This window comes from Argentina silus (assembly GCF_951799395.1).
Source record: "Argentina silus genome assembly, chromosome: 21".
NCBI classification, from domain to species: Eukaryota; Metazoa; Chordata; class Actinopteri; order Argentiniformes; family Argentinidae; genus Argentina; species Argentina silus.
Window position 1 is genome coordinate 6,912,787 of NC_139675.1, and position 27,895 is coordinate 6,940,681.

Sequence of the window (27,895 nt, forward strand, 5' to 3'; positions counted from 1 at the left end):
AGCCATTAGAAGATGGGTAAATTGTGGCCATGAAGGGATGCATATGGTCAGCAACAATACTCAAATAGGCTGTGGCATTCAAGCGATGATTGATTGGTATCAATCAAAAACTATTTCACAAGATTGACGTTCCTACCAAACGACATGACAATGGCATTCAAGCGATGATTGATTGGTATTAACGAGCCCAAAGTGTGCCAAAAAAACATTCCCCACACCATTACACCACCTCCACAAGATACTGTTCCAAGTATCTTGGCTCCTTGTCTGCTTGGTCAAAAACCATCCGCTTGAAAACTGTGTTTTTGTTCCTAGAATAAGTTGACAAGCCTGATTTGATAGTTTATACGCATACACACTGACACTCAGCCTAGCAGACCTGCAGAGCTCCTGCAGTCCAACATGCCAAATGAGAGGCATCAAGCATTACCCTAACCCAAGACTAGGCCATTTACGTGATGCATTCATACATTGCAAATGAACAATCATAACTTACATGTTGACAATTTACTTTCCCTTTGGAGGCAGACATAAAGTATCGAGAAGAGGCATACGACTTTCCATTAGGTTTGGCCTACTTAGAATTCCACCTATTGTGTTGTCACAAATGCAAATGGAGTGAAAGAGCATATTTTCACATTAGTGGTTGAGAGCTTTATCTGATAATGTGAAGTAACGTTGCCTTAGAAAAAACCTTCTCCGCTTCCTCATAGTTTCTTGTTTTTGAGTTTACTTACCATCAGTGAGCTGTGAGGGACCTTAGATTATCGTGCGTCACTTGGTTTAAACCTGTTTAAAACCTGTCCACAGAGTTTAGGCCTGACTGCTTGATAATCTGTGTCAGTTCATGATACATACTCTACAACATTGCTTATAGTGCTGTTGTATAATTGATTGTTGTCTGTAAAAAGAAAATTATATTGTCTGTGTAAATTGTGTCCTTTTAAAATCTTGATGTAAATAATAGTGTTACAAACTTGATAGCTGTAACTACTATAATCAGGGCACCATAGAAAGCTTTGAAACTAAAAAAATTAACCATCCCATCACATCATGGTTGGATGGACTGTTTTGATATGTCACACTCCCTCTGTGTGTGTGTGTGTGTCTGCACTTGAACTCAAAACCACAACTCTTAGGACTGAGGCCTATCATCACCGTCACTCACCAACCTGCAAACCCGTTTATTTGCATTTCTTATCTAAATGGTCATGTGGTGATAAACAGCTTTTACGAGATGAGACGAGAGCTCTGATTGACTGTGAGTCACACCCTGTCTCCGTGACACAGGAAATGGCAGGTGCGTGATGACATTCCTCATACTCATGTGAAGGACAGTGTTAAGATTTCAATTTCGATTTCAAGTATTATTTTCTTTTTTTCTTGACTACAATGAGTGTAGCTGGACTGAAATCAGACAAAACCCCAAAAGAGCTATAAACACAATAATGCTAAGAACAAACCTGACAAAATCCTAATATTTATATTGTCGAACATTGATCAGTCAACCAAAACCATATAAAATTGATCCATTTAGGATTATATTCCATTGTTGTGCATGTAATATGCATCTAAACACATTTAACACAACACAAAAACTATTTCCAAGATTGACGTTCCTACCAAACGTGTTAAGAATAGGCCACGATAAGAACACAAATCACTGGAGTTATAACTGTAGGATTACATAATCGCCATCATAACCATTTGTGTATCATTTTATGTTTATAAAATAGTGGCGGTGACACGTACAATGACTGTTATATGTTGGGAATCTGTGCACGCGGAATTATCTACCCATGAATGCACTTCGATGTCGATGTGGTTGGGCGTTAGTCAGCCTCGACGGTATGTGAGGCCAATCATTGCGCGACGACAGAACCCTTGGACAAATACTGAGAACGTGACTGGCATTAGAGTTTTAAATGGGCCTGTGTGTGTGTATATCAAACTGTCTTTGGGGTGTGCGTGTGTGTGTGCGTGTACTAAACCGAGTATGGTTTGTGTGTGTGCGTGTGTGTGTGTGTGTGTCAAGAAGACTCCTTCAAACGACCCTAACCCGAAATCTCAAAACTCATCTTTTTAAACTTGTGTTTAATATTTAACTATTTGTATTGTTCTTTTTACTGACTGCTTTTGTTTTACTTTTTATTTATCAATCTATTATTGTTCTCTCCATGGAATGTAGTGGATTTAAGTACTGAGAAAAGCGTTATACAAAATAATGCATTATTATTATTATTATTATTATTATTATTATTATTATTATTATTATTATTATTATTTTCTAAAGAGTAAACTATAGTCCTACACAAACCATCTGGTAATCTCTGCTGTATCATTAATTACCCGGTATAATACATCCGCGGTAATAGCCAGTAGTGAATTTAGCTTATATTCCGCTGGGTAAAACGTATTTCCAAGTAATTTTAGCGATTACACAATTGATTCTGAATTCTTTCGGTCTACCGGTGCGGTATACTATATGCCGTATCGTTTATATTATTATACCTATAGGCCTAAAACCATATATAACGTTAATTATATATATATATATTGAGAAACGAAATACATCTGGCTAATTTATAATCATTAATTAAAAGAGACGAAAAGAGGAAACAAAAATATGCGAATAGGTTTTCAGGATAGGTTGTCGTTTTACCCAATGGAATATAAATTAATTGATGATAAGACATGACAAACTAGTTTTAAATTTGCTGGTCAAAACGAAAACAAATCCTGATATTCATGTTATTGGTCGTGTCACTTTGAACAGCGCATGTTGTTTGGGGATACAAAAAACGGTCCGACTTTTCCGCGAACCTCCACTTTTAAGACTTTCATTCACATAAAATAAAGGCATAAAAGTGGCCAGTATTTAAAGTGGGATCGAAAAACCTTTTTTAACAATATCGCCTTAAAACACACGCCCTTTCCAAATACTTACGATGGCCGTTCGACATCGGAGCCAACCTAAACATACTTTTTATAATGTAATGTAGAAAAATGTAAAAAAAAAAAAAAAAAAAAAAAAAACGATTGCATTACACCTTGTCATCGAGAATATCGTTATAAAAAACATTGCTTTCACCTGTATCCAGTCATTGCATAACGAAACTGTAAACATGATTAGGCCTAATGCAAGACCAACTAGCCGACTGTAGCCGACTCATACGATGTTTTTATAGAACGGCATACGATGTTTATGGTTACTAAGCTAATACTTGGAGCAGCATTTAGAAATAGGCCTAAATTGTTATTCATGTGAATAAAACGTTCTTACATTCTCAATCAGAATCAGAATTCTTTTAATTTTTTTATTTGGCCAAGTATATTTGCACATACAGGAAATTGACTTGGTGAGGTTGGTGGAGAAAACCATGCTCCATCAACAAAGGTACACACTTAATAAGTGGACTAAGAAATAATAATAACGGGTATAGGGTAACGGGGTAACAATCGTAACTGCAATGTCCACCTCATTGCAGTTACGTGTGCATTGATCTAATCTTTACACACGCTGTATCTCACATTTTCTATGACCAGACAATATGCTAAATTCCTTATGAGTCTCATTACGCACACCTGTTACGGGAAAAGGGAACCATACTACAAATGCCATTGCTTCCTCCTCTTTTACAACCACCTTTTTTTACCTGGTGACAAAATACTGCCACGTCCCCTAAATTCTGTGATTGGCTGCCAGAGACTGCTATTCAGACAGGCCACACTCTCAATCTCACATCGACCAGAACAGAGCCATATCACCTCAGCCCCGTTCCCTAAATTGTGAAACTGCTTAAATTATGATTAACTGTGATGCTGCCGGATTATTACCATTGTTATCTTTGTGTGTTTGTACTTAGATGTTGATTGTATGTATACTGCAATTCAACCATTTGGCTGCAAATGTGTACATTTGTAATAAACCGTTCCATCGACACAGTATGTTTTTTTATCTATTTGTTTGTACTGTGTCTGCGGTACACTGTCCTCACAGCCAACTACACACTCACAACATACATCACAGGCTATTAGTGACAGCTGATAGAGAGATACATACATATAGATCAACAGAGTGAAATCCAATTAAGAGTATACAATTAACACATTGTATTCAGAGTTTTAGATCTGCTTTTTACAGCTGCTTAGTTAATAAAGTCAATTGCACATCCTTATCAAGAGCCTGTGACAGTGGGAAATGAGAGGGTGTGTTCAGTGATGACACAATGAAGTGAGACGGCCTGCCGAAAGCTGTATTGGCTGGGTATTACCTACCAAGAATACCTGACGAAGTTCTGTATTTAGACTACCAGGAATACCAAATGAACTTCTGACACTGTACAAGGATACAAATGTGCACAGTCATGGTCACAGTCACCCACACACCCACACACACACAATAGGCAGGTAGCCTGGAAAGAGGCCGGCCAGCAATCGGAAAGTTGCTGGTTCGATCCCCGCTCCAGGAGGGATCTGGATGTGAGCTGGTGACTGGAGGGTTGCTGGCATCATATCCAGGTCCCTACCACTGCCGTTGTGCCCTTGAGCAAGGCACTTAACCCTGAATTGCTCCAGGGGCCCTGACTTGGCTGACCCTGTGCCCAGAGCCTAGCGCTCTGTTCTCCCTGGGGGGGTTGTTGTCTCGGGGGGGGGGGGGGGGGGTGTGTGTGCGAAAAGACCCATTCCAACAATTGATGTGAATTCAGGAAAATTCAGGAAATTAATGGAAACATGTAAAAATGGCTTTTATACTTGTTACATATACTTATATTGTATCTCGTTGTCTTTTAACTAACCCTAACCCTGACCAAAATGGGACCCCTTGCGAAATGCTTCGAAATGGAAACCTGTGATGAGGAATGAGGAAACCACCATAGGTTTCCTTCCACAAAGTCTGCGACTTAGATTTTTTTTTTTTCATTTCTTGGCAATGCCCCAAGGTTCGTCACACCCCAAGGTATAAGAGTCCTCAGATGTCCTCAATGACATTAAAGCTGTTAAGGTAACCACGGTTTAAGCTTTAGCATATTTCAAAACCGACCCGGACAGAGAGAGACTTGAACATTTAACACCACAATCAACACTCAGACACACAAGACCTGACTTAGTTGGTAAGTTAACATTGGCGACTAATTGCTCCGTTTTGTTTGTTTGTATGTGAAGAAAATGTGAATTATTCAAATGGATTTTGTAAAATAGATCTAAATCTAGTCCCGGACAAAATTCCTCTTTCAATGCAGATTCTCCATTGAGAATGCATTTTAGTCACTGACAAGGCTAAATCTAAATCTGTGAACCCAGCTCTGCTTTTGTCTTGTCCTACTTGTTACTTTGTAACAGATAGATGATGGCTTGAATATAGCAAACATAGACATCAAGAGCTGTGTATGTTAAAATGTCACACTGTATGATGCATTTGCTTCATCATTTACATTTTTACCAGTAGCTCTAGGATTTTCAAAAAATAAGGTAACACTTTATAATTATGTTAATAAATAAGGAACTCACAATTAACAAATTATTATTCCAACATGTTGGTTTTTCCAACAACCTTTATTCCTGTTCCTACTGTAAATAATGAATATTGCAACTTTAGATGAGGTATTGCAAACACATCTACAAATGAGTAATACATGATTTATGAATGTATTACAAATAATTTGTAACACATGAGAAGCACTTGGGTAAATATTTATTTTTTATGTACAAACGTTTATTAGCAAATCATTAATTAAACAAACATGAGTTAATGTTGTACAAATACTTAATAAGCAGAAAATAATTTGTTACAGAGTTATGAATATAGTTACTTATACATTATACATAACTAAGCATTTAGTCAAATGTAACAGGTTAGAAATATAATTTGTTACTAGTGAGTTCATTATGTATTAATTAAGTATTGTGTTTTAATTATTTAAGGCCTTATAAATGAAAATGATTATAAAGTGTTAAAATAACAGAGTGGGGAATTAACTTGTCGTTTCAAACTTTCTAGATTCCCATCCCCATCCTGCAAATATGTTGGACAGAGAGGTATTCATTCTCATTTTCCTAACTATTGGTAAGTTCACCAGCCTAGTTCTAACTGTTCTAACTGTTCTAGTTATACTAGTTATAACTGTTCGTACAGTAGATACAATACATTAAATATGTTTGGTAACACAAACATTCATGAAAAAGCCTGCTTACTCAGTGAAACGAAATTACTTCCCTCATGAATACTTTGTGACAGCTTATGTGGTCTATGTTAAACATTTCTAAATGTTTCTAAATGGTGGAATACTCATTTGTCAATAGTGTGTACAGTATGTATGTAATATAAGTAATTGTCCATTAATTAATTATTGTTCAATGATACCCGTGGTTGCATGTATCGAGACATAAAATGTTCCCTCCTTTTCAGTAGCTGCAATGTCTGTTCCTGCCATGACAACTACAACTGCTCCCACGACAACCACAGCTGCTGCCACGACAACAACAGCTGCTGCCACGACAACCACAGCTGCTCCAACGACAACCACAGCTGCCCCAACGACAACCACAGCTGCACCCACGACAACCACAGCTGCTGCCACGACAACCACAGCTGCTGCTATGACAACCACAGCTGCTGCCACGACAACCACAGCTACTCCAACATCAACCACAGCTGCTCCCACAACAACCACAGTTGCTGCCACGACAACCACAGCTGCTCCAACAACAACCACAGCTGCCCCAATGACAACCACAGCTGCACCCACGACAACCACAGCTGCTGCCACGACAACCACAGCTGCCCCAACGACAACCACAGCTGCACCCACGACAACCACAGCTGCTGCCACGACAACAACAGCTGCTGCCACGACAACCACAGCTGCTCCAACGACAACCACAGCTGCCCCAACGACAACCACAGCTGCACCCACGACAACCACAGCTGCTGCCACGACAACCACAGCTGCTGCTATGACAACCACAGCTGCTGCCACGACAACCACAGCTACTCCAACATCAACCACAGCTGCTCCCACAACAACCACAGTTGCTGCCACGACAACCACAGCTGCTCCAACAACAACCACAGCTGCCCCAATGACAACCACAGCTGCACCCACGACAACCACAGCTGCTGCCACGACAACCACAGCTGCCCCAACGACAACCACAGCTGCACCCACGACAACCACAGCTGCTGCCACAACTACCACAGCTGCTGCCACAACAACCACAGCTGCTCCAACAACAACCACAGCTGCTCCAACAACAACCACAGCTGCCCCAATGACAACCACAGCTGCACCCACGACAACCACAGCTGCTGCTATGACAACCACAGCTGCTGCCACGACAACCACAGCTACTCCAACATCAACCACAGCTGCTCCCACAACAACCACAGTTGCTGCCACGACAACCACAGCTGCTCCAACAACAACCACAGCTGCCCCAATGACAACCACAGCTGCACCCACGACAACCACAGCTGCTGCCACGACAACCACAGCTGCCCCAACGACAACCACAGCTGCACCCACGACAACCACAGCTGCTGCCACAACTACCACAGCTGCTGCCACAACAACCACAGCTGCTCCAACAACAACCACAGCTGCTCCAACAACAACCACAGCTGCCCCAATGACAACCACAGCTGCACCCACGACAACCACAGCTGCTGCCACGACAACCACAGCTGCTGCCACGACAACCACAGCTGCTGCCACGACAACCACAGCTGCTCCAACGACAACCACAGCTGCCCCAACGACAACCACAGCTGCACCCACGACAACCACAGCTGCTGCCACAACTACCACAGCTGCTCCCACAACTACCACAGCTGCTGCCACGATAACCACAGCTGCTGCTACGACAACCACAGCTGCTGCCACGACAACCACAGCTGCAGCAACAACAACCACAGCTGCTGCAGCAACAACAGCTGCCACTGCAGCAACAGCCAATCTGATGTTTAGTTCAGATGAGGTTTTCAACCAGGAACTGAACGACACAACCTCACAGGCCTTCCAGAACAGAGCGCAACTCACCAGAGAGCAGGTGAGACTTGGAAGATAGAGGATGTTGTAGATGGAAATAGGCTGGGCATAACATTTGAGAAAACACTTTCTAAGATACCCCGATGCCTGTGTAGCGTCACATAATTACTACGACAACAACAATGTATTATTTGGCAATTATCTGGTTTGGAGACGAGCGGTTTGTGTTATTATCAAACTGGAAAAACAAACTGTTCTTATTTCACTTCTGTAGTAATACGCAAAATAACTCAATTACAAATCAATCACAAAGCAAATACAAATGTACTTTTTACAGAGTTATTACAGTGCAACTACACAGACATAAGAGCAAATTAATTTCTCTGTATAGTGTGACCAAGTATCATATACAGTACAGACTGTAATTGAAAGGTACCATAGATGTATCGTTATTCCTTAACGATAAAACCTCAAAGAAATCCTCTTAGAATGTTTTGACTTGTCATCTTGTGCATCTACTAGATGTAATGCTGAATGTTTGTTTTCAGATTGAACCAATCTACAGGAACTTCACGTTCTTTACTGGTCTCACTGTGCAAAGTTTTAGGTAAGTATCACATTGTGTGTGTGTGTGTGTGTGTGTGTGTGTGTGTGTGTGTGTGTGTGTATCCATGTGCCTGTACAAGGTCTTTGAGACCATTATTACATAAATGATTTGGTGCATCATCATGAAACTCATCCACAGAAATGGGTCAATCATCACCGCCGCTGAACTGGCATTCAGTTCCACCCAGTCCCTACCCAGCAACACTGAGATCGCTAACACCCTTCAAACAGCCGTACAGAATGGCGAAGTCCCCCTTCTGAGAATCATCCCCGCCTCCATCACAGCCAACGGCATAGGTGGGTAAAAGAATTGGCAAACAGGCTACAGTAAATAAACAACATCATCACACACAGCCAGACACACACACACACAGACACACACACACACACACACACACACAGACAGACAGACAGACAGACACACACACAGACACACACACACACACACACACACACACACACAGACACACACACAGACACACACACACACACACACACACACACACACAGACAGACAGGGCCTATTGGCAAGCACATTTGGAGAGGGCACACAGACTAACAGCACAACTGACCTGGACAAATGCTAACTCTCCTGTTTCGATTCCCCCTATAGCGGCTTCAAATGTGACCACAACATCATCATCCAGCAGAGCCACCTGTGGGAGCAGTCTCCTCACAACCACCTGTCTGCTTGTCATGTCACAACTGCTCAAGTACTACTGGTAGACAGCTAAGTGTTCTATATCTGAAGAAGACATGATTTCCTGTAAACCTTCGGTCCATTGCTGATTAACATTGCATGTATGTTTGAGCTTCTACTGTATGTGTATGTTAATTGCTGTCTGTTGGAATAAAGGAGAGATTTTAACTAATGTATTATTAAGACTTAAGAACACATTGTATATTCATAAATAGCAGCTGGCTGTTGAGATGAAATAATTAGATTTGATGAAATCTATGTCTGAGCACTGTGTGCACTGACCATATGATGTGTTATTTTTTATAAATCATCATCTAATTCTTGAATGAAATAAAATGTACTTCTTAATCAAAACAAGTTGCCACACAATCTAATTTATTTTGTGGTGGGATAATTCATGGGGATATTGTTCCTTAACATCAAACAATTAAAGTGTAATCTCTAATACAGGTCCTGTATGAAGCAGCAGGTGACAGTTTACACACAGGTATTTTTTTAATACAATCAAATTCTGCTTTCTGACTAATCAGGAGCTGAAATGACCAGTTAAACTGGTCAGAGGTTGTCATGAATGAGTGACTAGTATCATAAATATTCATGACTAGTCGTCATCCTGTAGGTGTGTACATTCCAGTCAGATTGCTAGTCATATGTTTTCATCAAAGTATGATTGGGCACAGGCAGGATTCCACCTTGGTGGTTGACAGGTACAGCACACTCCCCAAGACCTGGGTCACAAGATATACATCAACTAAATACTGATTATTGATTACTGTATATGCAGATTATCGTAAACAGATTCTTTATTAAATGTTCTGGTTTTTTTTGTTGTTTTTTCACTAAATGCTACCCAAGTCCAACACTCAAGTCCAAGGCTGTGTTTTAATACGCTGGTAGAGTGGAACGTCACTGGAGACACGCAAAACAAGCGTGCACCGCTGTAACACTGACATGACAATGCAGATACTTGGCTATCAAACTTGATCCCATCATAATAAAATGTACGACTGTTCATTATTTTGCTTTACCCACCATCCCAGAAACGGAGACAGTGTGAAAAACTGTGCAGGTTATAATTTTTTTTTTTTAAAAGCTATGTTTGCCACGTTTCTTGTTCCAGGACACGTCTTGAATATCAAATACAAATATTTAATCACGCTAAAAAACTTGCTAAAACAGCTTTATTTACTAGTCTCCTATGGAGCTGCAGATACAAACTTGCTATGTTCCCAGACAGCTTTGTTGTCATGGTATTCTTTGATTATGATGCAATCACTTTACCAGCTTATACCCATACTCCCCCTAGATTGAAGCAATGTGTCGGCCATGGTGACATTCTAGGTGGTACACTCGTGTGGACACACGACTCAATGCTTCCAAATCAGATTTAGACTTTGCATTATTACCAACGAACACACTGCATTGGCATGTACACCAGAGCATTGACACAGATCACTGAACAGCAGGTCTGGCATACACATACAGCATACAGGCCTCTTTCAGATTGGCATGAAAGTATGATTGACACACAGTAACACCAGTGGGGACTCCACCTGGACCACGCCTGTGTAACTGACACAAAGCACACTGGTGACTCCGCTAACAAGATATGCATTAACTAAATGCTGATTACTTACGAGACGCAGATTGATTTTTTGTTTTCTTTTTTCCCCTGCCCAAACCCTCCCCTAATTGGAGGAAATGCTTTTAATTTAATCAATTTTAAATTGAGTCCATAACATAACAAAATGTGGAAAAAGTGAAGGGGTCTGAATACATTTGCTTGCCGCAACCACAGAAATTGCCGCTGCAACCACAACATCTGTCTCCGCAACCACAACAGCTGCAACAACAATACCTGCCTCCGCAACCATTTCACCTGCCGCCACAACCACATCATCTCCCACAGCAACTACAGCTACTGCCACAACAACCACAGCTGTTTATGTCATGACAACCAAAGCTACTCTAGTGGCAACAAAAGCTGCAACCACAACAACTTCAGCTGCTGCTGCTGCCTTGACAACCAATGTCGTTCCAGCTGTGACAACCTACCACAACAGCTGCCTCATCTGGGATCAGCTGCAAGATGAGTGTACTGACAATCTGTCTGGCTGTGATGTCACAACTGCTGCACTAGAACATATGGAATCTATCATAAGAGTAATGACCAACTTGCCCAACAGTTATAATAATTATATGTATTCAAACTATTAGGAGAAAGATTCATTTAAAAAGCCAGTCTAACTTTAAACATGTATCATAATGTCAGTAATCATCACTCACTGCTTTGAATGTTGATATTCAATATTGTGTATTTATTGTTTATTTATTCATACTATATTTATACTGTATTTATTAAATAAAATGTTGTGTAACATACTTAACTGTCAATCAATATCACTCATGAGTGCAACATGAAGGAATGAAGAAAATATGTTTATTTTCTGAACTGTGAAATCCAGCTAAATCAAAATAAAATGTGACATGTAATATGAAATGGTGTGTTGACTGTTGGCTTAAGGTTGAGAAGATCAGAAGGAAAAAACTAATGTCTGGCTAAGTAGACCTAACATCTGTCCTAAGTTTCTCCACAATCTGACAATCTGATTGATGGCAGGTAGTTTTAAAAGGTACAGTCAATGTACAGTATTATCAGTAATTTTACAATAAGATCTGATTACAGTATACTACTGTATAATATTCTCACTTGACCATAATGCAATGCAGTCTGCTGTACTGTAAAACATCTTACAGTTGTGTATCGTACTGTTTTACTGTATAAACTACAACTACAGTTTTACAAGTTTGCTCATACATTATGATGTATATGGGTGTGACTCCTTGGAAAATAGATTACTCTTCAAGACTTAGGGTTAGGGTTTAGGGTTAGGGGTTAACATTTGCACTGACAAATCATTAAAAAAGAAAGACAGCACTGGTGATCTCAGCAATTGCAAACGGTCTGGTAGGCAGAAGAAGACTTCTGCAGTGGATGACTGAAAAACACTCACCATAATTAAGAAAAAAAACAAAAACTGTCCCACAGATCAGGAACACTCTCCAAGAGGTGAATGTGTCAGAGATTAACATCTGCAGAATACGTCACCAGCCGAACTACAGAGGCTTCACTGCAAGGTGCAAACCACTAGTTATCCTCAAAAAGGATGGTCAGGTTACAGTTTGCTAAAAGGTACTCCTGCTACTGACAGCAGCACCAGCATGTATTCTGAAGTGTACAGAAATGTCTTGTCTAGACAAGGACAACAAGCACCTCCAAATTCATTGGATGGCGCTTCAACACACAGTAAGACAATGACACTAAACATACTGCCATAGCAACTCTGGAGTTCTTCAGTGCCAAAAAGCGGAAAGGTCTTGATTGGCCAAGTCAATCTTTCAATGCAATTGAATATCCATTTCATTTCCTGATGATAAGTTTCAGGCAAGAAGACCTCAAAACAAACAACAACTGAAGATGGCTGCAGTACATGCCTGGCAGCGCATCACCAGAGAATATACTCAGTATCTGGTGGGGTCAATGTGTCACAGACTTCGGGTAGTAATTGCATGCAAAGGATTGTTGACCAAATACTAAACATGAGAACTTTATTTGGACATTTTATGATTTTGTCAAATACTTTTGGAGCCCTGATTTCGGGAGAGTATGTTTAAAAAATGTTGTACTTGGTGAATAAATGGTGAATAAATGGTGAATCCAATGTGATAAAAAAAAAAAAAAATAATAATAATAATTGAATTAAAACAGAGAATCTCTACTTTGACCCCATAGCAATTGTTTGAATCCAAATCCAAACTGTTGGTGTATAGAGCTAAAATAAGACAAAATGCTTCCTCTTTCCAACACTTAGCGGATACTGTACGTCACTCAGGGTAAAATCCTCAAACTAGCGATACCTAGCTTTCACATGCCCACAAGTTCCGAAGGTGATCTGGACAACAATTTTCAAAAGCAGTGAAGTAACCCAGCAACGCCTTTCTCTGCCATTTGCCAATAAATGGGTCTGAAACAATGGAGTAAATCCAACCCATGAACTTTTCACCTGAAAACAGAATTTCACTCCTATGATACTGTATATCTGTAGAACTCAAGGAATGATATCCCATGAAAGAAGCATTCATTTTAAAACATGATTAAGAGTTTCACATCATTTGTTTACAAAGTGTACTATGTAAACAAAAACATAAACAGTAGATAACAGTATATATAGTTGGATTCAAGTGAATAGCCACGTCCACCCGAAATCACCAAATACAACTGTCCTTCGAACATGACTTCAAACAAGTGATGAGACTTCATTGATGTGTCTCTGACGTCTATGAACAACATGTGAAATATGGGGAGGTTCAGGAGCAACAGATGAGAGGACAGAGACAGAGAGCAGTTACAAAACAACATTCTAAACCGATAAGGTGTTTCTGGAGGTTCGAGAGGGCGAGACCACTCATCCTCACTCAATCTGACATCAATGTCACAGGTTGCACCAGGTCTACGTCCATGTCCCACCCACAGAACAAAGGCAGAGAAATGACTAATACCAGTATGATGTTATGACTCCACACATATGATAACACCCTACTATTTTGATTCAACCCTTATTTTTCCTTTACGTCTCATCCATAAACTTGATGTCATAATAGACTGCTCTTTATGCTATATAAGCTGAGGCTGTTGAGGAGGTGAGTAGAGTTTGGAGTTAGACAACTGAGGGACTATACTGTACTGAATTCTGAGACGAAGAGGGACTACACTTGACTGTGAAACAGCATCACCAACTGACAGCATCGCTGAACTACAGGACTGCAGAGCAGTGAATATCTTAATCCCATCTACACTCATTTGGTGAGTTTGAATTTGGCTTACACAATATAGAGATATTTTGTCATGAGATATTATTAGGAATACTGAAAAGACATACATTTAATTTTTCTTTTTTTTTAAATACAGTAAAACATTTAAATGTCATATAAAAAAAAAGAATTGGGAAGGTAAATGTAGATAATGTAACCATAATGTGCCATGAATCAGTGTTAGAAATAAAATACAATAATAATAATAATAATAATAATAATCATAATAATCATAATAATAATGAAAATAAATGTAATGGAAATATACTAATTAGGAGAGTGTAAAAATAAATGATTGAAAAGGGTGCCACATATTATGTTGAATAGTAAAACAGCAAAGTAAAACAATTAAGTGAAGTAGAATAAATGGACATTGACAAAAGCATATGTGACAACTGTAGCTTGGAACAAATACGGATTATTTCATTGTCATACAGTGAATGGCTTCTGCTGTCTGATTTCCTTTTGGTTCCTTTTTTCATGATCTTTTACGATATGCTATATCTATATATTAGATTAGTATACTATATCTTTGTATATATACCTGCCTCAAAGATTTAACAATTCTCTCTGTAATTTCAGGTTCTGAAGAAACGGTTCAAAGATGATTGGAAAATTGATCTTGGTCCTTCTAATTATTGGTAAGTTTATCCATCAAAATCCTCCTTTCACATAAATTGTGATTGTGTAACTGTTAACTAATATATGGTGTTTAATAAAAAACAGCATCTGGGAACAGCCAAACCACAACAACCAATGCCATAACAACAACCACAGCTGGTTCTACAACCACAACTGCTAACCCCACAACAACCACAGCTGACAGTGCCGTGACAACAAGGACTGCAGTCACGACAACCACGAACGCACCCACAACAATCACAACACCTGCCGCTGCAACCACAACACCTGCCTCTGCAACCACAACACTTGCTGCTGCAACCACTACATCTGCTGCCACAACCACAACAACTGCTGCTGCATCCACAACAGCTGTCTTCGCAACGACAACACATGCAGCTGCAACCACAACAGCTGCCTCCGCAACCACAACAGCTGCAGCTGCAACCACAACACCTGCTGCTGCAACCACAACACCTGCTGCTGCAACCACAACATCTGCCGCTGCAACCACATCAACAGCCGCTGCAACCACAACAACAGCCTCCGCACCCACAACAACTGCAACCACAACACCTGCTGCTGCAACCACTACACCTGACGCAGCAACAACAACACTTGCCACCGTAACCACAACATCTGCAGCTGCAACCACAACACCTGCCGCTGCAACCACAACACCTGCCGCTGCAACCACAACACCTGCCGCCGCAACCACAACAGCTGCCTCCACAACCACAACAGCTGCTGCTGCAACCACAACACCTGCTGCTGCAACCACAACACCTGCTGCTGCAACCACAACACCTGCCGCCGCAACCACAACAGCTGCCTCCACAACCACAACAGCTGCTGCTGCAACCACAACACCTGCTGCTGCAACCACAACACCTGCCGCTGCAACCACAACAACAGCCTCGGCAACCACAACAACTGCAGCTGCAACCACAACACCTGCTGCTGCAACCACAACAACTGCCGCTGTAACGACATCTGCCGCTGCAACCACAACAGCTGCTGCTGCAACCACAACACTTGCTGCTGCAACCACAACAGATGCAGCTGCAACCACAACATCTGCCGCTGCAACCACAACACCTGCCGCCGCAACCACAACAGCTGCCTCCACAACCACAACAGCTGCTGCTGCAACCACAACACCTGCCGCTGCAACCACAACACCTGCCGCCGCAACCACAACAGCTGCCTCCACAACCACAACAGCTGCTGCTGCAACCACAACACCTGCTGCTGCAACCACAACACCTGCCGCTGCAACCACAACAACAGCCTCGGCAACCACAACAACTGCAGCTGCAACCACAACAACTGCTGCTGTAACGACTACATCTGCCGCCTCAACCACAACATCTGCCGCTGCAACCACAACAGCTGCTGCTGCAACCACAACACTTGCTGCTGCAACCACATCAACTGCTGCTGTAATGACTACATCTGCCGACTCAACCACAACACCTGCAGCTGCAACCACAACAGCTGCTGCTGCAACCACAACACCTGCTGCTGCAACCACAACACCTGCTGCTGCAACCACAACAACTGCCGCTGTAACGACTACATCTGCCGCCTCAACCACAACACCTGCCGCTGCAACCACAACAGCTGCTGCTGCAACCACAACACTTGCTGCTGCAACCACAACAGCTGCAGCTGCAACCACAACAGCTGCTGCTGCGGCAACCACAACACCTGCTGCTGCAACCACAACATCTGCCGCTGCAACCACAACACCTGCCACCGCAACCACAACAGCTGCCTCCACAACCACAACAGCTGCTGCTGCAACCACAACACCTGCTGCTGCAACCACAACACCTGCCGCTGCAACCACAACAACAGCCTCGGCAACCACAACAACTGCAGCTGCAACCACAACACCTGCTGCTGCAACCACAACAACTGCTGCTGTAACGACTACATCTGCCGCCTCAACCACAACACCTGCCGCTGCAACCACAACAGCTGCTGCTGCAACCACATCAACTGCTGCTGTAACGACTACATCTGCCGCCTCAACCACAACACCTGCAGCTGCAACCACAACAGCTGCTGCTGCAACCACAACACCTGCTGCTGCAACCACAACACCTGCCGCTGCAACCACAACATCTGCCGCTGCAACCACAACATCTGCCGCTGCAACCACAACAACAGCCGCTGCAACCACAACAACAGCCTCAGCAACCACAACAACTGTAGCTGCAACCACAACACCTGCTGCTGCAACCACAACAACTGCTGCTGTAACGACTACATCTGCCGCCTCAACCACAACACCTGCCGCTGCAACCACAACAGCTGCAGGTGCAACCACAACAGCTGCTGCTGCAACCACAACAACTGCCTCTGCAACTACAACAGCTGCAGCTGCAACCACAACAGCTGCTGCTGCAACCACAACAACTGCCTCTGCAACCACAACAGCTGCAGCTGCAACCACAACAGCTGCTGCTGCAACCACAACAGCTGCAGCTGCAACCACAACAGCTGCAGCTGCAACCACAACAGCTGCTGCTGCAACCACAACAACTGCCTCTGCAACTACAACAGCTGGCACTGCATCCACAACAGCTGGTGCTGCAACCACAACACCTGCCTCCACAACCACAACAGCTGCAGCTGCAACAACAACAACATCCGCTGCAACCACAACACCTGCCTCCACAACCACAACACTTGCCGCTTCAACCACAACACCTGCCATTGCAGCCACAACACCTGCAACCACAACATCTGCCACCTCAACCGCAACACATGCCGCTGCAACCACAACTAGCACCTCCACAACAACTGCAGCTGCAACCACAACAACTGCCTCCGCAACCACAACAGCTGGTGCTACATCCACAACAGCTGGCACTGCAACCACAACACCTGCCTCTGCAACCACAACAGCTGCAGCTGCAACAACAACAGCTTCCGCTGCAACCACTACACCTGCCACAGCAACTACAACACCTGCCGCCGAAACCACAACAGCTGCCGCTGCAACTACTACACCTGCCGCAGCAACCACAACACTTGCCGCTGCAGCCACAACACCTGCCGCCTCAACCACAACTGCTGCCGCTGCAACATCAACATCTGCCTCCGCAACGACAACAGCTGCTGCTGCAACCACAGCACCTGCTGCTGCTACCACAACACCTGTCTCCACAACCACAACAGCTGGAGCCTCAACCACAACACCTGCTGCAGCAACCACAACTCTCACCACCGAAACCACAATAGCTGCCGCAGCAACCACAACGCCTGCTGCTGCAACCACAACAGCAGCCTTCACAATGACAACATCTGCCTCCGCAACCACAACAGCTGCCGCCGCAACCACAACACCTGCTGCCGCAACCACAACACCTGCCGCCGCAACCACAACACCTGCTGCAACCACAACACCTGCCTCCACAACCACAACAGCTGGCGTTGCAACCACATCTGTCGCTGCAACCACAACACCTGCCATTGCAACCACAACAGCTGTCGCTGCAACCACAACACCTCCAGCTGCAACCACAACATCTGCCGCTACAACTACAACCTCTGCAACCACAACACCTGCCGCTGAAACCACAACAGCTGCCGCTGCAACCACAACACCTGCTGCTGCAACCACAACACCTGTCTCCTCAACCACAACACCTGCTGCAGCAACCACAACTCTCACCACCGAAACTACAACAGCTGCCGCAGCAACCACAATGCCTGCTGCTGCAACCACAACAGCAGCCTCCACAAAGACAACAGCTGCAGCTGCAACCACAACACCTGCCACTGCAACCACAACAGCTGCAGCTACAACCACAACAGCTGCCTCCGCAATGACATCTGATGCAGCTGCAACCACAACACCTGCCTCCGCAACCACAACAGCTGCTGCTGCAACCACAACAGCTAGCACTGCAACCTCAACATCTGCCGCTGCAACCACAACAGCTGCAGCTGCAGCCACAACACCTGCCGCCTCAACCACAACTGCTGCCGCTGCAACATCAACATCTGCCTCCGCAACGACAACAGCTGCTGCTGCAACCACAGCACCTGCTGCTGCTACCACAACACCTGTCTCCACAACCACAACAGCTGGAGCCTCAACCACAACACCTGCTGCAGCAACCACAACTCTCACCACTGAAACCACAATAGCTGCCGCAGCAACCACAACGCCTGCTGCTGCAACCACAACAGCAGCCTCCACAATGACAACATCTGCCTCCGCAACCACAACAGCTGGCCCTGCATCCACAACAGCTGGCGCTGCAACCACAACACCTGCCACTGCAACCACAACAGCTGCCTCCACAAAGACAACAGCTGCAGCTGCAACCACAACACCTGCCGCTGCAACCACAACACCTGCCGCTGCAACCACAACACTTGCCTCCGCAACCAAAACAGCTGGCGCCGCAACCACAACACCTGCCACTGCAACCACAACAGCTGCCTCCGCAATGACATCTGCTGCAGCTGCAACCACAACAGCTAGCACTGCAACCTCAACATCTGCCGCTGCAACCACAACACCTGCCGCTGCAACCACAACACCTGCCGCTGCAACCACAACACTTGCCTCCGCAACCAAAACAGCTGGCGCCGCAACCACAACACCTACCACTGCAACCACAACAGCTGCCTCCGCAATGACATCTGCTGCAGCTGCAACCACAACAGCTAGCACTGCAACCTCAACATCTGCCGCTGCAACCACAACAGCTGCAGCTGCAGCCACAACATCTGACGCCTCAACCACAACTGCTGCCGCTGCAACATCAACATCTGCCTCCGCAACGACAACAGCTGCTGCTGCAACCACAACACCTGCTGCTGCTACCACAACACCTGTCTCCACAACCACAACAGCTGGAGCCTCAACCACAACACCTGCTGCCGCAACCACAACTCTCACCACCGAAACCACAATAGCTGCCGCAGCAACCACAACGCCTGCTGCAGCCACAACAGCAGCCTCCACAATGACAACATCTGCCTCCGCAACCACAACAGCTGCCGCCGCAACCACAACACCTGCTGCCGCAACCACAACACCTGCCGCCGCAACCACAACACCTGCTGCAACCACAACCCCTGCTGCAACCACAACACCTGCTGCAACCACAACACCTGGCACTGCAACCACAACACCTGCTGCCACAACCACAACACCTGCCTCCACAACCACAACAGCTGGCGTTGCAACCACATCACCTGCCATTGCAACCACAACAGCTGTAGCTGCAACCACAACACCACCAGCTTCAACAACAACACCTGCCGCTGCAACCACAACCACATCTTCTCCCACAGAAACTACAGCCGCTGGTGTGACAACAACCACAGCTGCTGGTGTCACGACAACCAAAGCTGCTGCAGCAGCAACAACAGTTGCTACAACAACATCTTCAGCTGCTGGTGTTACAACAATCACTGACGCTGCTGCCATGACAACCACTGCCATTCCAGCTGCAACAACCAAAGCTGCTGCAGCAGCAACAACAGTTGCTACAACAACATCTTCAGCTGCTGGTGTTACAACAATCACTGACGCTGCTGCCATGACAACCACTGCCATTCCAGCTGTGACAACCACATCCACTGCTACCACAACAGCTGCCTCATCTGGGATCAGCTGCAAGATGAGTGTACTGGCAATCTGTCTGGCTGTGATGTCACAACTGCTGCACTAGAACATATTAGAAGAAAGATTCATTTTTAAAAACTACTACTTTAAAGATGTATCATAATTACAGTAATCATCACTCACTGCTTTGGATGTTGATATTCAATACTGTGTATTTATTATGGATTTATTTATTTATTTATACTGTATTTATTAATTAAAATCAAACTAAACCAAAATAAAATGTGACATGTAATGTGAAATGCGTGTTGACTGTTGGCTTAAGGTTGAGAAGATCAGAAGGAACCAACAAGTCTGGCTAATACCACATTTTACTTTAAACCACTGATTCTTACTGGCTTTCTATTCAATACCACTAAATAGTTGGTTTGTCTCACATACTCAGCATTAAATAAATTAAATAAGTTAAATAAGGCAGGCCAATAAAATAAAATAAATAAACTCACACATACTCACACACACAACTAATCTCCAATGGATTGAATTAGAAGCTTATTTTCCGAAGTACAATTTTCACCCAAAATCAGGGTGATCAATACTGAAGGAGGGAACAGAATTGAACACACATGATTATTCTGATCCTCATTAAATGCTCTCAGACACAGGTGTCAAACTCATTCCATGGAGGGCCGAGTGTCTACAGGTTTTTGCTCTTCCCATCTACTTGATTGATGAATTAAGGTCACTAATTAGTATGGAACTCCCCTCACCTGGTTGACAAGGTCTTAATTGAAAGGTAAAACCAAAAGCCTGCTGACACTCGGCCCTCCATGGAATGAGTTTGACACCTGTGCTCTAAGAACTGGCCTCAGAATGGAGAGAAGTGTAAATTCAAGACGGGACTTTTATGTCACAAAGGTGTCACAAAGCCATGTCACAAAGGTGGCTCACCCTTTAGCCAGGTACATTTCTATAGCAACTCATCCTGAAGCTCTAACATGCTCCAGGGGTAACTGCAAATTATCCTGAAGCTCTAACCTGCTCCAGGGCAGGCCTACTACACATTATCCTGACCCTCTAAACTGCTCTGGGACTAACTGCACATTATCCTTTTTTTACATAATCCTGAATAAAGCTTGATTGATAGTTTAGCCCTCTGCTTTACAAGTGTTCAAATACATAGGATATAGCATATACTGTATATGGGTGTGCCTCCTTGCAAGAGTGCTATTCAAGAGCAGACATTAAGCCAGTGGTCTGGTACTTACTTATCAGATTGAAAAAAATGCAGTGATGATGCAGTCAGTCAGTTCCGAAAGTTTATTTTCCTAGACTACAGACATCAGACGTGTGTCTGTGTCTGTGTGTGTGTGTGTGTGTGTGTGTGTGTGTGTGTGTTTATCTAAATGTGAACTGTGTTGTGACCCTGTGTTAAAAGTACTTTCAAACTCAAATAAACCTAACTAAAACTTAACTAAAAACTACTGCCATTTAATTCTATCCTCTCGAGTGCTGAGACGATGGAGGTTTGGTCTCACCGTGTCAATAACATTCCTCATTCAATTCCATGCATTACAATGAGGCCGTCCTCCGATTTCTACTTCCACCAGCCTTTCCTGATCTACAGACTCTTTAGTTACTGCTACACTGGGACATACTGTGGCTTCGGAAAGTATACAGACCCCTTCACTTTTTCCACATTTTGTTGTATTATAGACTCAATTTAAAATGGATTAAATGTAGTTTTTTATATCAACCCACACACAATACCCCAAAAATAAAGACGTTTTTTATTTATGAAAATTGAAACACAGAAATACCTCATTAACATAAGTATTCAGACCCTTTGCTATGACACTCTTAAAATTTGCTCAAATGCAAAAATGTCTTCAAAAAGTCACTCAACAAGTTGAACTGAGTCCATCTGAGTGCAAGGATAATAGTTCATGTGATTTTGTAATGAATATCTTTTAGTGTCTCTGGTTTTCATTGGACAACCCTATGACATCAAAGGGATGGTTCATACAACACAACACCAGTTTATCGTAAAGTTTACCACTGTTTCATTTCTTAAATGTGGTCTAACATTGACAGTGCATACTCTGTGTCATTAAAGAGGGGGTATTTACAGACCTCAATCCTAAATGAATGGGAGAGATTGGTCTCTCCAAATCTAATGCCATAAAATGGAAGCATGAAAACGTTGAACAAACTTTTTTGTTTCCTTTTTTGTTGCCACACACTGACTTGCTGTGAAGACACTCCTTAATCAGTTTAATTCTCTCCTCGTAGGAGTTTCCCATCTTGCTAAACAATATCAAAGCAAACAGGTTCACCATGACTGGCATTGTTTAACACCAACGCAATGGCAGACGTGCATAAAGATGGAGCAATCTTAGTTTGACGTCGCTCCGCTCTACCGCCGCGGTCATCGGTCCTCCACACCCGTACCACAGTGCAACGCGCATCCAGAGCTGACGTCAGGCGTGTACCTTTCGGTCACAAACGCCACTCGTGGCTTGTTACTGTTTGTTGGCTTTCGCACTCCGACAACAAAACCACTGTTTCATTCACACTTAACTCTTGGGGTTGGCGCAGTGCACCAAGCACAGCCCTGTGAATGTCCCACTCCTGAAACGCTGGTATGTTCCCCTCCACAATGACACTGCGCCATCTTTATGCACGTCTGCCATTGTGTACAGAACTTAAAGCTGGTGCCTATAGCTTGCCTAGCACGAAATTATCAGGGCAATGTGAATGAATGAATATATATGAGATAAATGGATATTCATCCTTTCAGTCATGTAAACTGTAAACTGGGGGGTGGGGTGTGGGGTGTGGACGTTACTCACCTCGTCTACCACCAATGTGTAGCACCGACCTGGGTGTGATACACGCACGGCAGCCATTTTGAAAAGCAGACCACTCACCAGGCATCATCAATCTGAGGAGAAAAATAAACGAACATGTTACAATGATCATGCTAGCCCGTCTGAGGAGTGGACAGAACCACTACAATGATACCTGATACCTATCCAGGCCTTTATGATGTGAATTATTTGTGGGGGTTTAATAGAGCCCAGAGGATAACACATACAAGCATTTAATAACATTTATTTGTTGGAACACCTTTTAGCTGGTAAGTTAAATCCTGTTCAACTCATTTAGTGCAGTGGGTGAATAAAGTCACCCATATTGTCAACATTCCAGAGTGCCAAGGGTGACTTTATTCACCAAAAATGCATAAGTTATTATGCTTCATTTTGTAGCCTATCAAAGTATAGTTACGAGGTAAATACCTCATAGAACACTTGGAACTCTAGGTGGTGAGTGTTCCGGAATTCTTTGGCAGTTAGTTAATGGACAGTGTGCGTCTGTGAGCATTCCCTCCTAGCCCAATGAAGACAAAGTAACCAAATTGACCTGCCATTTTAACCTCTGTTTTTTTATCTGCCATTTATGTAAGAAGACCACAATGGAAATGGAAGAAATAAAGTTTCGTTTCACAAATAAACGAAACTTAAGCGTTTCGCCTGACATTCTATCCTTCTCCCTCCCTCCCTCCCTCACATGTCGGAGTCACACGTCAGACTCGTGCCTGTGTACAGCATTGTTATGGCGACAGGTGTGGGAACTGAGGTTTCATACACGAGGGGTATGAGGAAGGGAAGAAAAGGAGGAGTGTGGCAGCGAGAGGAGCAGCCGATGTAACAACACCCCGCGAGGCATACGGGCAACGCCCTGTTGCTCGAACTTACACACACACATGGCGTTTCCCTGTCATGACAATCACAACAATGCTACATTTCAAGAAGCACCTGTCAACATATTCAAGGGCACAGTCACTACATCATCACACTTAAAGAAAACAAGAGAGAGCGAGAGAGAGAAGGCAGGAGGGGGGAGTGTGTGTGTGTGTGTGTGTGTGTGTGTGTGTGTGTGTGTGTGTGTGTGTGTGTGTGTGTGTGTGTGTGTGTGTGTGAAAAAGAAACAGAGATTATGGAACAAACCTTACAGTCCACTGAACCAATTTGCGAAGGGAAGCTGAGTGACTGAGGAAAAAGGATTTTAAATGTAATGACTGTGTGACATGCTACTGTTTATGACCGACGCTATCTCTGACTATAGCTATCTATATACTATAGCATATGTAGGGAATATAGTATAGCTCCATATTATAAGTAGGGAATATAACATAGCTTTATATTATATGTAGGTAATATAATGATAATTATAATAATGCATTTATTTTGTATTGCTCAAAGACACTACATTCCATGAAGAGAACAAGAATAGGGTGATCAATTTAAAAAAAAAAGTAAAAACAACACTAAAAATAGTTAAAGATTAAAAGCAAGTTTGGAAAAAAGATGGAATATATCTCTGCTCTGTATCATATGGAGGAAAACGACAGGGTTAGTGCATGGCATGGAATGGTGGTACACCTACACGACATGACAAAAACAAACAGAACAGACAAGGAAGATAATAACATTGTTATATGTAGGGAAACTACAGGGAGTACATGGCATGAACAGACAGTTCCCACCAAAGACATGGTAACAAAAACAACAAGAACAGGTCTGGCAGATTAAGACATGAACAGTACAGTATAGGTAGTCTACTAAAGTGTGTAGGTAGTCTAGTGTATAGGTAGTCTACTAAAGTGTGTAGGTAGTCTACTAAAGTGTGTAGGTAGTCTACTAAAGTGTGTAGGTAGTCTACTAAAGTGTGTAGGTAGTCTAGTGTGTAGGTAGTCTAGTGTGTAGGTAGTCTACTAAAGTGTGTAGGTAGTCTACTAAAGTGTGTAGGTAGTCTACTAAAGTGTGTAGGTAGTCTACTAAAGTGTGTAGGTAGTCTACTAAAGTGTGTAGGTAGTCTACTAAAGTGTGTAGGTAGTCTACTAAAGTGTATAGGTAGTCTACTAAAGTGTGTAGGTAGTCTACTAAAGTGTGTAGGTAGTCTAGTGTGTAGGTAGTCTAGTGTGTAGGTAGTCTACTAAAGTGTGTAGGTAGTCTACTAAAGTGTGTAGGTAGTCTAGTGTGTAGGTAGTCTACTAAAGTGTGTAGGTAGTCTACTAAAGTGTGTAGGTAGTCTAGTGTGTAGGTAGTCTACTAAAGTGTGTAGGTAGTCTACTAAAGTGTGTAGGTAGTCTACTAAAGTGTGTAGGTAGTCTACTAAAGTGTGTAGGTAGTCTACTAAAGTGTGTAGGTAGTCTAGTGTGTAGGTAGTCTAGTGTGTAGGTAGTCTACTAAAGTGTGTAGGTAGTCTACTAAAGTGTGTAGGTAGTCTAGTGTGTAGGTAGTCTACTAAAGTGTGTAGGTAGTCTACTAAAGTGTGTAGGTAGTCTAGTGTGTAGGTAGTCTACTAAAGTGTGTAGGTAGTCTACTAAAGTGTGTAGGTAGTCTACTAAAGTGTGTAGGTAGTCTAGTGTGTAGGTAGTCTAGTGTGTAGGTAGTCTACTAAAGTGTGTAGGTAGTCTACTAAAGTGTGTAGGTAGTCTAGTGTGTAGGTAGTCTACTAAAGTGTGTAGGTAGTCTACTAAAGTGTGTAGGTAGTCTAGTGTGTAGGTAGTCTACTAAAGTGTGTAGGTAGTCTACTAAAGTGTGTAGGTAGTCTACTAAAGTGTGTAGGTAGTCTACTAAAGTGTGTAGGTAGTCTACTAAAGTGTGTAGGTAGTCTACTAAAGTGTGTAGGTAGTCTACTAAAGTGTATAGGTAGTCTACTAAAGTGTATAGGTAGTCTACTAAAGTGTATAGGTAGTCTACTAAAGTGTATAGGTAGTCTACTAAAGTGTGTAGGTAGTCTACTAAAGTGTGTAGGTAGTCTAGTGTGTAGGTAGTCTAGTGTGTAGGTAGTCTACTAAAGTGTGTAGGTAGTCTACTAAAGTGTGTAGGTAGTCTAGTGTGTAGGTAGTCTACTAAAGTGTGTAGGTAGTCTACTAAAGTGTGTAGGTAGTCTAGTGTGTAGGTAGTCTACTAAAGTGTGTAGGTAGTCTACTAAAGTGTGTAGGTAGTCTACTAAAGTGTGTAGGTAGTCTACTAAAGTGTGTAGGTAGTCTACTAAAGTGTGTAGGTAGTCTAGTAAAGTGTGTAGGTAGTCTACTAAAGTGTGTAGGTAGTCTACTAAAGTGTGTAGGTAGTCTACTAAAGTGTGTAGGTAGTCTAGTGTGTAGGTAGTCTAGTGTGTAGGTAGTCTACTAAAGTGTGTAGGTAGTCTACTAAAGTGTGTAGGTAGTCTAGTGTGTAGGTAGTCTACTAAAGTGTGTAGGTAGTCTACTAAAGTGTGTAGGTAGTCTAGTGTGTAGGTAGTCTACTAAAGTGTGTAGGTAGTCTACTAAAGTGTGTAGGTAGTCTACTAAAGTGTGTAGGTAGTCTACTAAAGTGTGTAGGTAGTCTAGTAAAGTGTGTAGGTAGTCTACTAAAGTGTGTAGGTAGTCTACTAAAGTGTGTAGGTAGTCTACTAAAGTCACACTCTGAGTTGACCTGCATGATGCAAGAATACACATTGTACATCAGCTGTACACAAGGGCCTCAGGCAGCAGGGTTGGTGCTAAGTGGGATCCTTGGGACACAAAATACATTCGTGGGTGACATCTAGTGGCCAGATAAATACACTAGTCTATTTTATGTGTTTAGGATTTCTGGAAAATGTAGGTCTCAAAAAATGTTTACAAAAACAAATTGTGTTACAAAAATGTTAATCTTACACACGTAGAATGAGAAGCATAAGAAGCATTGACCAGTGTTTAATATTGACACCTTTCCAATCAGTAATTGGTCTATATGTGAATGTCCATTGAGACTACATGGACAGATCCGGCACAAAGGCCCACAAGATCGTCCAGGGTCCAGTATTTCAAAACGTTTAATCTGGATTAGAATAAATCTTTGTTGTTATCCTGGATCAGATCTACATGGCAGATTGTTTGTAGTGTAGGGGAAACCAGCCAGCTCGAACTGATCCAGGATAGTAAAAAAGAATTCGGATCATTCTGAAGTTTTGAAATACTGGGCCCTGGACATAAGATACTGTACTACAGCTTCAGGACCACCACCACAACATTCAAAAACAGATTTGACCCAAAAATTCCGTCTTTTAAATCAATCTTATTGATTACTTGTTAATTACAGAATACAGTATGCGCTGGTTTTACTCTTCTAATAGAACACTGACCACGTCATTCATATAACATTGAATGTAATGTTGTGTGAGTGTATGTATGTGGAGGTCAAACGAAGAATTCCAATACTTACAAATGGCTAATAAACTTGACTTGACTTTCAGGTTGACACACCTGAGGTAATCAGAAAGACAACTTTGAGGAGATATTCAGCTAAAGAGCGTCACCGTGAGGCGAATTGTTAGCGTTAAAATGCACATTAGCCCTGCTTACACCTCACGCGTGAAATCCATGTCCGTGAGAGGAGGTACGGGGTTGATAGACTCTTATTGTATTAAATGTTACCTGCTAGTAGGTAATAGTATTACATGCATACAATAGCAGTACCT

General features: G+C 42.9%; 1 protein-coding gene across 1 annotated transcript; it reads left to right on the plus strand.

The window, feature by feature from the left end:
• Positions 1-4,985: 4,985 nt before the first annotated feature.
• Positions 4,986-8,595, plus strand: LOC310820983 (uncharacterized protein; the record flags this gene model as incomplete). Its single annotated transcript, XM_083692826.1, has 4 exons — positions 4,986-5,005; positions 6,002-6,067; positions 6,413-8,049; positions 8,537-8,595. 3 exons carry the CDS (start codon positions 4,986-4,988, stop codon positions 7,965-7,967), a joined length of 1,641 nt encoding a protein of 546 aa, XP_083548952.1. The 3' UTR covers positions 7,968-8,049; positions 8,537-8,595.
• Between the last annotated feature and the right edge of the window lie 19,300 nt (positions 8,596-27,895).